The 16,698-nt window shown below is 34.9% G+C and overlaps 1 protein-coding gene across 19 annotated transcripts in view; it reads left to right on the forward strand.

Moving 5' to 3' along the window:
• Positions 1-16,698, forward strand: part of PPFIA2 (PTPRF interacting protein alpha 2) — a 321,066-nt gene that overhangs the window by 285,491 nt on the left and 18,877 nt on the right. For all 19 annotated transcript variants that reach the window (XM_064655565.1, XM_064655547.1, XM_064655552.1 and 16 more), the window contains one exon: positions 16,015-16,096. In XM_064655565.1, coding sequence (XP_064511635.1) covers positions 16,015-16,096 — 82 coding nt within the window. The remainder of the gene's footprint in view (positions 1-16,014; positions 16,097-16,698) is intronic.

Raw genomic sequence — 16,698 nt, forward strand, 5'->3', positions numbered from 1 at the left:
CTTTGATGCAACTCCTTGTAAAAACAGTAAACTGACTCATAGCAGCTGCCAGGAGCTATGGAAAACTAGTAAAATAAGGCTACGAAGGCAAAAGAACTGGAGAAACTGGAGTTCCAGTGTAATTAGAGGGTGTCAGGGAAAAAAGATGGTATTTAAAAATGGCTTCACAAATTCATTATGTAAACAAGCAGGTTTATTTTTCATCTGTAACCATTAACTTTACAGCTATTATTTAGATTCTGAAAGCCTCATTTTTAAATTTTCCAGTTCTTCAGGTTTCTTTCAGTCTTTTAATATTCCTTTGCAGAGTTTCAAGAGAATTTGCAAGTCTAATCCAAAGAATCTAGGGTTAATGTTTGAACTTATCTTTAAATGTTTATGTAGAGTATTTTTAATCACTACTTTCATGTCAAACCCTTGACAAAATATAACTTTAAGTTTGCACATCCCTGTAATATACAAATGTAAGCATTCCATTGAAATCAGCCTCAAGTTAGCAATTAAAGATAGAGAAGTAGACACTGTGCTATTTGAGAGAGAAGAAGCATTTTAAAATCAATTAAGAAACTCACAATAACATTCACAGGGATATTAGAGTTGATGAGTCTTGTCCCTCTATTTATCAGTAGATTTTTAACACTAATTAGTAATTTAGAGAGATATAGATGTAGAGCATGTTACTCTGCTTTTTTTTACTAAATCTAAAAAGTATCTTTGAGGCCATCATTACCATTCATAAAAAACATAACTGAATTTTCAGCAGCCTTTTTTTAAGTCCATATGTGTCTTCCAGCTCTGAGGACTGAATGTACCACAAGGGACGAATGTGTTCACTTTGTTCACTTTCTTATGTGTTAGTTCTTTAATCTGGGTAAAATAACATAAGACTTGACACATACAACTGCATATATGACACTACTACTTCATATATGAGATTGCTTACCAAGTTTTTGGTCTAGAAATAATAGGTGTACAGGTAATCTCTTATTAATGTTCTGTCTAATCTCACATAATTAGACTTTCCCATGCTTTCTGCTTTTCAAGTCTTTCCTTTTTTTCTCCTGTGTCTGTCTGTCCTTGGTTGTTTATGGATTAGATATAATCAGAATGTTATCTGCCAGAGGGAAAGAAATCTTTCGTTTGCAACTATGACTATTCAATTAGTCTGAACTGTGTATTATTTATTCTAAGTTTGTGTTCTGTAAATATATCATGAAGATATTTTTTTCTCTGTTCCTTTTAGATTTGCCTGTCTTCATAGTTTCTCACTTTAGAATCCTCAGAATTGCTTTTAAGATTTCTCTTAATTTACTATTACAGAAAGGCTAACATACATTGCTAGTTTATGTGTATATATATATATATATTTACACACATATATATATTATATAGTTGTAGAGGAACCATAGTATGGGAAAAAAATATAACATATTGTGTTAGAGATATACATGAGATTCTACTGAATCATGGTAGTCATTAGAGTGCCAAGCTATCGACAGAGTGTAAGAGAATTAACACCTCCTTGTGAGAAATGCAGTCACAGAATCACAGAATGGATAAGGTTGGAAGGGACCACAGTGTGTCATCTTGTCCAACTTCCCTGCTCAAGCAGGGTTATCCTAGAGCACATGGCACAGGATTGCATCCAGACAGTTCTGGAATATCAGTCATGTATTTGCATGACTTACCTTAGAAAGTATTAAGTTGAAACAGTCTAGAAGTCATTTAATGAAAAGTTTGTCTAGGTAGGTCAGATTCCTTTCTGCCAACACTTAGCAATGCATAATCCCCTCTGGAAGTAGCCTTCCCATATATACAGTAGCTGCAAGATTGCTGTGCTGTGCAGTGCAAATGAGAATACTGTGCTGTGTAACATTAATGGTGGTGGAGATGTGTATATGGTCTTTTAAGAGGTAATAAAAGAAGTCTGAGAATCATTTCCTATCTTGTGCTATAGCAGTAAGATTTAAGTCCAAACATTTGATTCCTTTTTACTGCTAAACAAAACCACTCCACAAATCCTGCAGAGACAGTGAGCAGAGTACTGGAACACAGAGAAAAGCAATTCACCTTGTAAGGATTTCTGTGGCTAATTTAAATTAGGATATAAAACTCCAAAAGACTCAGACCCACCAGTAGGACGGTTAAAGGATAGGCTAAAGCAGGGAAATACTACTTTGTATTACATTTCAGGTCTGAAAGAGCTTTATTTTTGCTGGCTTTGTCACTTCCTTTACAAAATGAAAACAAAAACCACTACCAAAATAAATAAAAAAAAAAAAAAAAAAAACCTCCCCAAAACCAACAACAAATACAAAAAAACCTCAAAATGTTGATGCCAGAGCCAATTCTTTTTTCCATAAAACTGGTAAAATACCATGTACTGTAACTGCGTTTCTCTTTTACACATGCAAGTTAGGTGAACTGGCTTTCAGCCCTGTTAATAGCTCTTCAAATACCCCTTTCAGTTCAGTGGTAGTTCTGGTGCAGGAAAGCAAGGATTCTCCCCTTGATGTGAAACAAAGGTCTAATTCATCACTGTGATCAACATAGGAGTACTGTGATAGTAATCATGAGCTTTACCAGACTTTATTATTAGCTTTGATTTAGTTTGGATAGAAGTTATTATAAAAGGACAAATTCCTGCTAAAATGATATCCACGACATTCTTTTAGTTTAATTAATCTCTTAAGTGAGAAATACTTAAAATTCTGAATATCTAATTTTGCATTTTTGAATGTATTCAACTTCATCAGTAATTTCACAAGGATGCCTCTACCCCAGAGATGAAAATGCATGACATTTCAAATTGTCAGCTCCTGCAGACAGTAGGTACTAATTATCCACCAGGTGTCCTGGCTACCGGCTCCCTCAGTAGCAAGCATGTGCATTGATTCTGCTTTGACCTCATGGAGTTACGAACACACTGCAGTGTGTTATTGTGTTTTAGCGCAATTTCCAGGCAAGAATAGGGTACTGAAAAATATATTTCACTCTCAAAAGTTTAATGAGAGAATATGGTAATTCTGAAGACCAATTCTCTCTCTAGTGATTGTAGTGTCATTAACCAAAATTTCAAAGTTTCCCTGCTTCTTGCTTAGAAGATGCTATTTGGATGTAAAAGTTCTTTCAGTTTCAATTGCCTACTTAGACATCATTAAAATGTAATTAACAGTTTGTCTCAATGATATGCTAGACATTTAAAAACCTCAAACAAGGGTCTCTTTTCATCCAACATTTGGTTGTTACAGTAGATTTATTAGAAATAAGTCTTATTCTTAAGGCATCAAAGAGAAATTAGGGAAGCTGTGTAAAATTTTTAAATGATACCCAACATATTTTTAAAATTATCTGAAAAGATGAACTTAAATTGCCTCACTCATCTATAGATGTTTATTCTCAGACATTGAATATATGACAGCTCTAGTTAATATTGAAACTTTTTAGGTCTTACTATTTGTAAATTGAGCATACAGTCCTTGGGAACAAAAGATGAAGGTAAGGGGTTTAGGGTGTTATTCCATTATTTGGTGAAAACAAATGATGTTGGGTTGTGACAAAGAGTAATACACCTCATTTTTATTATTTATTATATATTTAAATTAGCCTTTATATTCCACTTCCCTTGTTCTGTATAAAAGCTGTTAATATTTTGTATATAATATCTTCTGCCTTTTGCGTGACTCTCAGAGCCTATTTGCCTAATGAGTAACTACTTCAAGAAAACTCAGAGTTTAGGACTGGAAGTATTAATGGCACAGATACCCTTGTTATGATCTGATTAGTGAGAGATGCTTCTGCACAAATTAAGGTGCAAATGAGACCATATGCTTTAGCCAATAATGTGGGTTTTATTTAACAGTAAATGGGAGGTAGAGAGATAGAAAGAAATAGGAATGTGGGCAGGGGGGAAGTGGGTGGACGAGAAGGAGAGAGAGACAGAGAGCTCATGCAGAAGATAGTCATCACCCACGGATCTGGCAGCATCCTGTTGCTCCTTCTTCCCCCTGGGCTTCTCAGTGGTGGGGGTCCCAGAACCATTCTTTGGGGGGTACCACCTTTGTAAAGTCCAAGTTCCAGGTATCCACGAGGTGGTCACAGATGTTACCATAACTTGAGGTGGCGTGTATGTCAGTTGCTTCCTTTCCCACAGTTTGCCACAGTGAGAATTTTTTTCCAGATGCATTAACCAGGAGGTTCTAAACAGATCCCACCTCTACTAGGCTTGGAATTAGTGCCTTCCTGTTGCAAATTTCTTCCATCTATGCTTATCTCAAGTTCCCACTGTGGTGATTTGTCTTATGGCAAGTTCCTTCTGTGGCCTTGACAGTGTTTTGAGACAGGCAACTGTGATCTTTAAGTCCTTACAACCCTCTGTCACCACTACATCCATTTGAATCCCCTAATGATTCAAATAATTTTCACTCATCTAGGCCATATATTTTGACTAAGATATACTCTTCAGAAGGCACCCATCACAAAATGAGGAAGAGATTTTCTCTTAGTATTTTTTTCCTAGTGATTAACCAGTCTCTCTGTGGAAAACAGTCACCTAATTTACAATTCTGGATTTTGTGGTTGACTCCAGCTACCAATTCTCTGTGACTATGTATACAGATGTTCATAATATCATCCTTTGTGGGTGTTGTGAAAACTATGCACAATAACTTCACCTTGGCATTCACTCAGGGTTGTTATGACAACCAAGGCAGTATCCAGCATAGGAAGTTTGGGTCAGTCCAGTTTCTATTGCAACTCATAAAGGTCTGCAAAAGGTTCAGGTAGAGGCATAGTGTCTCCTGAAACAGCAGAAGTTGATCAATGTGTGTCCCACAAGACAATTTCATACCTCAGAAAATGAGTAGATAACACTTGTCTAAAATAAAATAAACTGTATTCCCCTTAAAAATGCACATCTCCACTGACCTCATTTCAGGTAACAAATAAAGACACTTAACAAAAGCTGTATAAATGTTTTACTGTCCTTTTCACTGGAATACCATACATTGGACCCTTTATGAAAATAATCTTTAACAATGAACTCAGCCAAACTTGAAATATTATCAACAAATAGAGTCATGTTTGCTTCCCTTTTTGCTATAACTGTCCTAATGAACATCATTTGTTTTCTCCTTGTCCACAGTTTTGCTTAGGCACTATGTCAAATTGCCCTTATCCTCACTGGTGGCAAATACAGCTCTAAAGAGTCTGGCTTTGTCTCTGTATGCTGTAGTATAGCTCTGAGTGCCAGCAGTATATATCCTTTCAATTGTAATTTTTTATTTCATCACAATATGTAAAGAGGCAACAAATAAGTATCTGTCTGAAGAAGGGAGAAAGCTGAAGAAATAAAAGACTATATACGTTAGATGTCGCCTAATGTGTGTAATAATTGGTCATAATCCCTGACATCCTTGGGATGTGCTTATTTTATCCTGTGCAGCAACATAGGGCAAGGTTTGAGAGACATTTAAGTGCTATGCAGCCCTAGATTGCAACACAGAGGGGATTTTGACCTTGTGCATGCTGATAGTACAGTGAAAGATTAGCTTAGGACATCCCTTCTGCAGCAATCCGAAATACAAATTATCTCCATGAAAAAGAATTTACAAGCAAGACAGTTATTCTGGATCATGCTGGCAGGATTCCAGTCCAGAAACTGATAAATCCCCTAGTTCAATAATATGAGTCAAGTGCAGAGCTTTAGCTTCATTTTTCCTTCAATTTTGTTTGATTTGACTCTGGACAAGAATCTATTAATTCCATAGTTCCAAAACAAGCTTAAAATGTGAGGTTTATATTTTCCAAGGCAAATCAAAGTAAACCATTCTTTTCCACAAACCTGTTTTTGGGGAGATTTACTCCACAGCTACATGCTTTTGTTTGCCTTCTGCCTTCAAGTTCATTGCAGAAGAGCCTTGATGTGCCAGGACACACACATGTGCTTGCATACATCGTTAAAGACTTGTAAAATGAAGACTTCAGTAATTCTCCTATGTAGAATTGTGGCTTAAAAAGAAATTCTTAGTGTTCATAGCCTTACAATTAACCTTGCTGAGAGGATTGCAGTGCTGTTAAGTCTCATCTGACTACAATGATGGACATATTAAACAGCAGGAACATCCATATGAACAGAAAAACATATTGGATTAATTGACTCCTCTTCCTTTCTACTCAGAGAAAAAAAAGAATGATAGGTATTGATAAGTTCATTTCATAAACAAAAGGCTGGGACTTTGATTTTTTTATGGGCAAATCCAAGTTTTAGATCCCTGTCAGCAGGCAACTTGGAAAAATGTCTAGGTAGAACATTTTGTGGAATAAAAGTTTGAAACACCATAGTTATCATTTAGTTGCTTTTGAATCCACATGGTGTCCCTATAATTAGGTTAATTAATTAGGTTTCATGTGTGCAATCGCAATTAAGATTTGATGTAGTGTATTTGTAATTACAAAGAATTTCTGTCTTCTGCAGTATGCAAATTGCTCTTTCTAATGATTTTCTTAATTGCATACATTTTGAAATAATTAATCTAATTGGATTAATTAAGGTCTTTTTCTGTGCCATCCATTTAATGTTCCTCTATACTTAATCCTTATTAAACACCATTATATCCTAAACATACGGTAGCTTTTTTTTACAGTAGCTCTTAAGAATATGAAGCCTTTTTCACCATCCAGTCTTTTATTTTCTGAATCAGGAAAATTCAAGTTTTGCATTTAATTTCTTTCCTTTCTACTTCATCTATGAGAAACTCCCTGATGTTGTTAGTAGCTTTCAGTCTGATAGTCAGTTCTTCCTCCCTTTCTAGCAAACAATACAGTGTTCAGTGGCTATTATTTTCTAATTTCTCATTTCAGCAGAGGAAGGAGAGGTATACAGTGTTCTGATATGGTGTTTAGGATTGTCTGCTGTGTGCAATATGGTTTTGTCTTGTCTCGATCAGTGTCTAGTCTTTGAGACACACATAAAGATGAATTTTCTTTTTAAACTTAATTCCTTTAGCAAACATTTTAACACTTACTAGAACACTGGAACACTTACTTCAAATCATTACTCAGTCAGAGCTTTTGCAATGTTAAAAAATGTATGTTGCTCTTACATTGATACTTGGAGCATTTTTAGCATTAGAAATTTAAAGATAAAAGGGTATTTATTTTGCAGAGATTATTAAACCTTACTTGGGTTATTCTGATGATGAAAAGAATGATACAACATATTTTATTCTATAAATCATATTTTTTAAAAATAATATTTTTATCCTTCATTAAGTTTTTAAATTCTTTTCCTCATAAAAGTTAAGAATATTTGTATCAGAACGTTGCAAGTTTTATCTACATGTATAAGCCTGTCCATTGCAATTTGGAATTTCTGGATAAATATAAGCATGTATCCTAATGCATACAGCTGGCTCTCTAAACAATGATGTCCAGCAGATGCAAATATCCCGTCCAATTAACTGTAGCATTAAGACTTAAAGGAAGAATGGATAAAACAACAGAAGAAAAAAATCTACACAACCTTTAGATTAATACACGCTTAAGGAAAATGGAGTTCCTTTAATAAAATGGTGATAAATTTGTTGTCTTTTAAATAAAAGGCAAACCCCAGAATTAAATATCCATTTTTCTCTGCTGTATTTTATTATTCTAACACAAGATGGTCAGGAAGTGATGGATTGTCCCTTGATCCTCTACTCCTGTAGACTTCAGGTCCCATATGTTATCCTCAAGTGACTGCAAACTGCCAACTCATTAAAGCTCCAAGAAATTTACTTATATTCAAATTTATCCCTCTGTTTGTTTCTCTCTACACATACCCAAAGGAGGACTCAGAGGAAGATGCAATGAGTGGGAGTTCTGGTTCAATATACTCCCGCAGGTTCAAAGTTAAAAGCTTTTTCATCAAAGGTGTTCAAGTCAGTCTTTACAGTTAGCTTAGTAGAAAATGAGCATGAATCATGAATGCATATTCAATTGTAGTGCTACTTCCATCAGATTTGGTAAATTTTTGAACAGTTTGCTAGTTCTTAACTTATATTGCATACCTTCATTGTCTTTCCCTTCTTTAATTTTCCTTTCTTAAACTTTCTGTGTATATTTGTCATTTATTTCCACCTACTTTTCTGTATGGTACTTTCTCTCCTCTCTCCCAGCTGTTCTGCTGAGCTCACACACATGAAAACAAAATTTAAGTTCTCAGACCTCCTGAACTGACTGAAATGTCTGCAACCTCTTAATTAATCAGAGTACAGGCTTTTCACCCCGTTTTCTATTGCTGTATCTACCAAGTGTTTTTATATCTCTGTAAATCAGTTGTTAATAGAAATATAATATTTTGAGATGTCTGGATTTCATTCAGGCATATAATTTTCTTTTTATGATGGTAATTAAAGGATGCTGAAGAAATTCTATTATCAGTGATGGCATCCTAGTTTCTCCTACATATACTATACCCATTATATATTATATAGGTTACCTAGAGGGTAAATCATTCATACCGATGTTGCTACTGACCTAGTGTTAAAATGACCGCCAAAATTAAAATACTGCCTGGCATAAATAGCGATTGCAAATGTTAGTCACCGACGTACATCAAATCTGCATAGAAAAAAACCAGACTAACAAAAAACCAACCAAATCTAGGTTGCTTATGATTTATGAGATATTTTGCTGAAATATTAATAAAGTGCACATAGAAAAGTAAACCTTGGTTTGTAGTCCACTCAATTTTATTGTGTCTCTGTAATTTGCTTAAATTCACAGGTTTGGGATTTTCAAGATTTTTGAGGTTACACAAAAATCCCTATGAAATTATCAAATCAAAGCAAAGAGCTTTAACTTGAAAATCTACTCCGTATTCACTGTTTTTACAGTTCTTTGGCATGAACATGTATTGTAGATGGAAGATCTTTGCTAATAAATAGGCAACATAAGTTTAATGAAAATCTCATTTTGACAGATACATCTGTTCTTCACGAGAACACTTAAATTCTTTAAAGCATTTAAAGACCGGTTAGAAAGATTTCTATAGTTATAATGGTGGTATTATTTTATCTATCATATTATTTTTTTATGGACTACTATATGTTCATTAACATTTATGTGCTTTTTTTCCATTCATCTCTCTTCATCTCATGAAAAGCATATCTGGGTAAGTTAAAACACCATGGTTGCTGGACATATCAATCTTCAGCACCATGTTTATTTTCTATGTTTTATTCTTATTTCTTTTTGTTTTTCTGTGAACCTTATGTAACAAATCCATGTAAAAAATTGACCCAAATGAAAACTTTCAAAGCATTCAAAATAATGGTAAACCTCAAAAGCATACACAAATTTAGGTCAGGACTTGCTCCTGAATTGCTTAACAGTATAGATTAACTAATTGGAGATAACTTCTATCATTTTTTTTAAAACAAATATGTTTTAGAAGGTCTATTTTTTAAAAAATAAACAAATATTGGAAGATCTAAAGCTCAGAATCACAAAAACATTTGAAAGTTTAAGTCAGTGGAAAAATTGTGAGAGTGAAGGCCTAGTTTAACAAATGTTGTTAATGCATAAATTCTGTTTAATTAAATCACAGAAGTCTCACAGAGTACACAATTATTTTTTTTTCTGTTTGAGCCCTCATCTGTTTCAATACAAACATATATGCAAAAATGTTTTATTTGTGCATATAATTTTACTATTTGCTTTTTCATCAGTTCATTTTTTTGTTTGTTTTCGGTTTTGTAGTTGTTAACCTGATGTCAAGTTTAAAATCTTCATTTCCTTTGATCTCTTGTACAAATGCTATTTCATCTTGAATAAGAATTTGGAACTTAGGGAGAAAATTTCATCTGTTCAAAGCTACAGCTTTCTAAATGTATAAGGGTACAAAACCTAAAGAGAACAGGGCTTACCCTGTTTATTTAGAATACGTGATTATGAAATGGCTTTATAAAAGTAGATTTGATAACATTTGATCAAACTGGGAACACCAAGGGTCTCTCATGTTGTACAATACATACAAGATTGCAAGACTATGCATTATGCAAGTCTATTATTTTATGGGGAGGGGTTGCTTGGGTTTTTTTTGATAGTATCTTTCTGCAGCTCTAATTTTTTGGGGTCTGTCTTAAGCATTCTTGAATGTGCTTCACCTAGTTTAAGATACATATCTTCAGAAAAAAAAAAAGAATGCTACCCTTTAGCTTGCTTACTGTTCAAATGTACACCTATAATTACAGCATTGTTAATCTGTGTTATCTGGAATACTGTGAAATTTATACTTCCTTATTTTATAGTTTTAAAAGCTTCTGTTTATTAATTGCATCTTGATTTCTGTATTTGAGTCATTTTTTCCAAGACCTCCTTAAAATTGAATACAAAATACATCATAAAAAATGGAAATTGAATTTTGGCCATTGTTTTCAGTCTGAATATTACATCAGGTATCAAAAAGGAGAAAAAATGAGGATTTCAAATTATTTAAAAACCAGATCACTTAAGTGTCAAAGTTGAAACAAGACCTGACCCAGGTTTTAATTAGTGCAGTCTTTAAGTCAGTTGGGTCACTTCAGATTAAATGAAATCAGCATTGTGGGGCAATATGGAGTCTTGAGACTCTCCCTACTCCCCCACTCCTACTTCCTACTTTAAATTAATTTATAATATTGCTTAAAATACATAGATAAAGTGTAACTTGATATTTTTCTGTTAGATATTTAAAATCATTATTAATTTATACAAATTCAACTACTTTATTTTTTAATACAACGTCCTAAGCTACAGGATTCTAGCCTGTCTTAAGTATTTAGTGAACAATAATAGAAAGGATAAAATCCAAATCCAGCTTAATTAATTAGAAATCCTCTCTTCTGATTTTTGTCATCTTTGAATGTATGTTAGATTTCAAGTGACAGATGTGTTTAATCTTAACTTGAAATCATAGGATTACTCAGACAAATACAACCTGTGTGGTCTATTGTCTGTCTATTTCTCTTTTAGAAACCAATGATGTATAATATTTTGTTATAAACTGAACATTTAGTGTCAGTGATAATAATAAACATAATAATGTCAGTTAATAATAAAAAGAATCATCAGAGGACCTGCGAGGTAAAAACTTCAGTCTGTTTTCTTTTTGAGCAAACGTCCATGAGCAAAGACCATTTCGCAATCTAAATTGCCCATTAGCCAAATTTTTAAATAAATTCTGCTTGTTTTTTACAAACATGATTTGGCTCTTTACTTCACCATGCCTCCTTTTAAATTTATCTCACATTTATTATTATATTTTAACTAAGAGACGTTATATAATTTGTGCTGTGTGATATCCTTGAGGACTTCTCACGTGAGCCCTACTAGAACTATCAGAGTAAATCCTATTTTTTGCAGGAATATGAAGATCTGTGTTCAAACACTGTTCAAGTATCATCAAGACAGTGTGTGGACTTTTGTATTGCACAGAGTGTTTGCATTATGTGTATTAGAAATTTCTTGTTTACTTGATAGGGGAGCCTGATCTTCATGAAGAAAATTGAGTGTCACTGAATGACACACTCTAAGTCAAGATATCACTAATTTCTTACATAAATTCTATTTAAAGAATATCAATATCTTTAATAAAGTTCATTGAGTTTTATGCAATTAATTGATGACAGCTGCTGACACAGACCTAGATTTTTTCTGCAAGGGAAGGATAAATATGAAATGGAAGATTTGCAGGATATAATAGCACAGTTTAATTGTAATCATTTCCCTCTTCCTATTGCTCCCCCTGTACCTCTCCTGTCCAAAGGGATATTGAAGTCCCCATTTTATGAGACAGTTTTGCTCTCAGATTTGTAGGTTGATCTGGGAAATTGTGCCCAGCTCTTAGATGAAAGGTGCTAAAGAAAATGGCCGAATGTTGCAGTGTCTTCAAGAAGTAATTTTGGGGAGGATTAAACATCAGAAGTCAATGCTAGGAAGGTAACCCTGCTTCTTCAACACACCACAATACAACTTGACATTATGTGATTTTTATGCTGCTGTCTTTGATAAAAGTGTGAAAACAGCCCACTTTAGGAGGCACTCTCTAAAACACACAAATACAAGTATTTCTCAAATTTTGGATTAATATTAAATAGTTGATTTTCATGAAATTTCCTGACTTTGCAAGAGCAGGATCAGGGTAATGATATATTTTAAATAGCAAATTCCAGTTACTCCTATAATGTCTCCAGGAAGGTGATTTTATTCTTGAGCAGTAATAACATTATCTTTAAAAATACAGCTTTATTTTGGAATTCATTCCAGTGGTAGTAAGTGGTCTGAAGCCTTATCTTCAAAATAGTAGGATTTCTAGTAATGCCTAACTAATGTTAATTTTTCCTTATCAGCTTGTTTTCATATGTTGCCAAAAAAAAAATAAACTAGCATGGAAATAATTGCATTTTAATTCCCAACTCCTTATCAATGTAATGTGGACACATTATATATATATAACATGTAGTACTCTTCTGACAAAGTCTGAGGAGGAGAAAATCCCCATGTTCCCCTGCAAAGCATCTTCTAAATTAGACAAGCTATATAATGCTTCTCGTGATCCCCAAACCCTATCTTTGTAATGAAGGGAAGAGGGAGGGAGTGTTGAGCTTTAGTCTATTTGTCTCTTCTTCCCTGTGATCATTTATATGTTTCTGATTTTAGGAAGCCAGCGACTATCCCATAATGACAACAGTAGACAACATTCTGTCCATTCTGAAGTACTTGGTTTATATTCCAAAATAGACAGATCACTTGATTCATTTTTCTGGTGATTTGCACTGTTGATCAAAACAATATATATTTTTTCCTACATGATACTTTTAACTTACTAGAAGAATGGAGTTTTTTCCTATAGTACTAGTTCATATTAAAAAAAAACAAGACCTCACCACTGGAGTTTTCATTGAATTCTAATTAAAGAATGTCTCTCTTAGTTAAAAGATAGAAAGTCTGGATTTAGTTTTGGCTTATAAATTGAAGATTCAGGTTTTACAGATCTCCTAGTCTGTATTAAGAAGTCGCCAAAGACTAATGTTCAGAAGCAAAATATAATTTAAATAAACTTTAGTATTAAAGTGGGGTTTAAAAGAAACATCTGAGGAAGGAAGTATAAGTTTTGGAGCATAAAATTCTTTTTAAGGGAACAAAATATTATAAAAATCCTTTTAGGATTCCTCCATATCAATAAGTGAGGCACTGGCCTTATGATGGCTGTATTTCTTGTGCATGTCCAAGTACAGGATTTTTAACTTTTCACTAAAAAGTATTTTCAACCCAAAACAATTTCCTTCCACATGCCAAGACCATTTGAATTATGTTTATCAAACAGTAGGTTTTGACTATAGCATATATATAGGGCATCTTACTTCTGGCCCTGCTCTCTTCAGCCAGTCAATAACCACAACTATATTTTCCTTCAGCTCTGTGAGCCAGACTGCCTCCAAAGTAGCAGAGGTGCTTTCCTGCGCTTGGAAGAGTGTATTGGTTTGATTATCACTGGAATAATTCTAAGCCTCCACAACAAGCCTCAGGCTGGTTCAAATGTTGCAAAATCACAGAAGACCCCCCAGAAATATATACTTTGCAATTCCAGTATAAAGTAATCAAGTTTTTCATGGAAGTGAGACCTTAAAGTGCCAATGCCTCTGATGGCATCTCAGTTCTTGAGGCCACACAGAGGTTTAACAGCAAATCAAAGAAAAAGGCCAAAACTTCCTCCCTATCTCCTTGTCGACCAGGTGCTGCTGCTCTCCTACTTAAAGCAGGAGACAACACAAGCAAGGAAGGTCAGTGACCCTCAAAGCCATTATCTCCTTCTTTACTTAGCACGTTAGCCAGCCCTGCTCTTTCAGCTGGGATAAATGAAGAGAATAGCCCATATAAAGAAAAATCTGGGATCAGGTTCCTCCAAGGATGGTGTCTCCATGGGACACTAGCAGGGGCTGCTCCCTGGGCTTGGGCTGGCTCGGGGGAAGGAGCGCATTGCACAGGGTTTTGTGGAGTGTGTGCTCTGCCATGGGATACTGAGAGTAACCAGATGAGGAAGGGGCATTCCTGAAAGTTTGTCTCTCCCTAAGGATGGCCATGCAAGCTCACAAAGTGGGTAGCAACAGGAGTTGTGCAGCCTTGTTGTGGTATCTGAAGGAGGTACAGCACTGCTGTAGCACCCTGATGAACCAACTCTGAGAGAAGGCTGCAACCCAAATACCTCATCCACGGGTAGCTAGGTTGTGGTCAAGTCTGAATTCTGCTCTCCTACGCAGGCAGGTGAACACATTTCTATTGGCCTTCATTACTTGTCTCCTTGGGAATATGAGGTTTCTGAACCTCCATCAGCTGCTGAAGTTAACATGGTGTTTGTGTACCCAGAGAGCAACTTCTCATTTTACTGAGAGTTATGCTTTCAAAGAAATCAAGGATAGTTCTAGAGTGTCTTGGGATATCTGAATTACAAAGGATAAGTTATACTGTAAAGGATGTGTGGGAGGAGAGGCTAGATCAACTTCAGTAACACTGCCAAATATTTGTAATGTTCCAAATTACTAAAGCAGAAACACAGAAAGTAAAGTAGCTTTCCTGCTATTAATATTCAGGCAGAGATTTAAACCTGTATGCAAAATTGCTTGTTTGAGTTTCATTTTCTGCTAAAGCCAAATTTTCTCAATCTGGCCCCTTAGCAGTGCAAAAATTCCCAAAAGACTACTTCTTGTAAGTAACATCACTCCATTGCTTTTATCTGCTGTGATTTTGTAGTACATATATTTGAAAGGCTGATAAGGCAGTGAAGAATTACCAAGGGATAACTGAACCACAAAGACGGTAGTAATAAAGGAGAACAGAGCAAAATTAAAGCTATAATTCTAAGATTTTCTTGTTATGTGGGAATGTAAGCAGATTTTAACGCTACATTAGCATAGTCACTGTCTAATTTGTTTTTCACTACAGCTTGTTGCTGAGAGCATTCTTTTGTGTTTCACTCAGTAGGAGGCAGCTGAAAACGTTGTTAAATACCAGAAAAAAAAGAGTTTTGAAGGACTACTTTTTCTATGCCATCACCACAGTGGATTCTCTACTCCTTTTCCAGGATTAAAAATGTCTGGTGAAATAGTTGAATGTTTTTAATATAGAGCATTTTCCTGATAGTCTGGCTGAGTAGTCTGTACATAACTATACCAAATATTTAATACTGCCATATTAAAAGTATATTTTAAGCTTTGAGAATGATGTTTTACATACACACTGATTGTAGTCCAGAAAAACCGCAGATGTGGAAGTTGGATTGGTAGCTGATCAGCTCAATAGAAATATATCTATGTATATGTATAAAATCAAAAAATTAAATCAATTCTATAACTATAAAAATATATACATCAGTAAACCATGTAGATTTCTTTTATATGTAATCAATAGTTAAAAAATCCAAACATGGAACTATTAAAGATACAACCAACTCTTAAATAGCCACAGATGGTGTATTTCAGGTGCAGAATAGTTGTACTCCAGAGGCCCTAGCATTGTGCATAGCTTGTCTAGCTGGTTCAGTGTTTCAAACACAGACATCTCTCAGATTCATCTGCATTACATTCGTGCTTATTTCAGGTCTAGAAGTTGCCAATTCTGGGCCTTTCCAGAGCTAAGTTAGACTCAGGAGGAATCCCTCAGTTTTCTCTTCACTAATGTCTTTTTTTATATGGGTGATCATTTAATATAGAGTATATCAATTCTTTATTGCTTTGCCTAAGAAGAAACAGAAACCTCACCTTTTGTATTTTAAGTGTTTAAAAGGATGTTGGGAGGGAAAAAAGGAAGATATGAGAATGGATTAAGGAGTGCATTCAACAGGGGAAGGAGCTGTATTGTTCACTGGTGTGTTCTGCGCTTTTTTATGCCTGTCATTATGCTTCACTGTTGTTACTCTTAACACAAAGGCACAGTTGCATCTATATGTCCCTACACATACCTCCACATATTTAACATTTCTTGATCTATTTTTAGACATGAACTTCTGGAAGAAGCTCGGAGAAAAGGTTTGCCTTTTGCACAGTGGGATGGGCCAACAGTAGTTGCGTGGCTGGAGGTAAGTGTTGGCCATAACTTGGAAATGTGAGTCATGTTTGTAGACTACTTCTGTATGCTTGTCCTTATAAATTTTAAAAGAGACTATTACAGTCTCCTCCTTACCCATGGTGTGTATCAGAGACTACAGCTGAAAAAAGTAGGACAGGATTCCACAGTGGTTATGAGGACAGGAAATGTACTTGAACCTGAAATTTTGGGGGGACTAAATGGATAGTTTTTGGAACCCATTCAGAAAAAACATTCAGCAGAACTGTCATCAATTTTGACAAAAATCAATTAATGTTTTAGATGAAGGAACTATTCAAAAAATACTTACACAGATGCTGAGGGGAGAAGGCAGAAAGTAAGGAAGTTCTTACACAAATATGCAGTGACTTCTACATGGCAAGGCTGTAACATTTCAGTGGTGATACAAGCTCTTTGTTGGCTCAAGGAACAAGTGTCTATTCCTTGCTATATCAAGCGTTTCTACATATTCCTGCCTTTTCTCCTCTCTGCTGTAGGTATCATCCACTGATCATCAGATAGACTTTGTAGAGTTTTTCCCATCAGTTGAAAAAAAAAAATCCCTCTCCAAAGCTTTAACAGGAATATGTTAGT

This window comes from Pseudopipra pipra, chromosome 5 (assembly GCF_036250125.1).
Source record: "Pseudopipra pipra isolate bDixPip1 chromosome 5, bDixPip1.hap1, whole genome shotgun sequence".
NCBI lineage: Eukaryota > Metazoa > Chordata > Aves > Passeriformes > Pipridae > Pseudopipra > Pseudopipra pipra.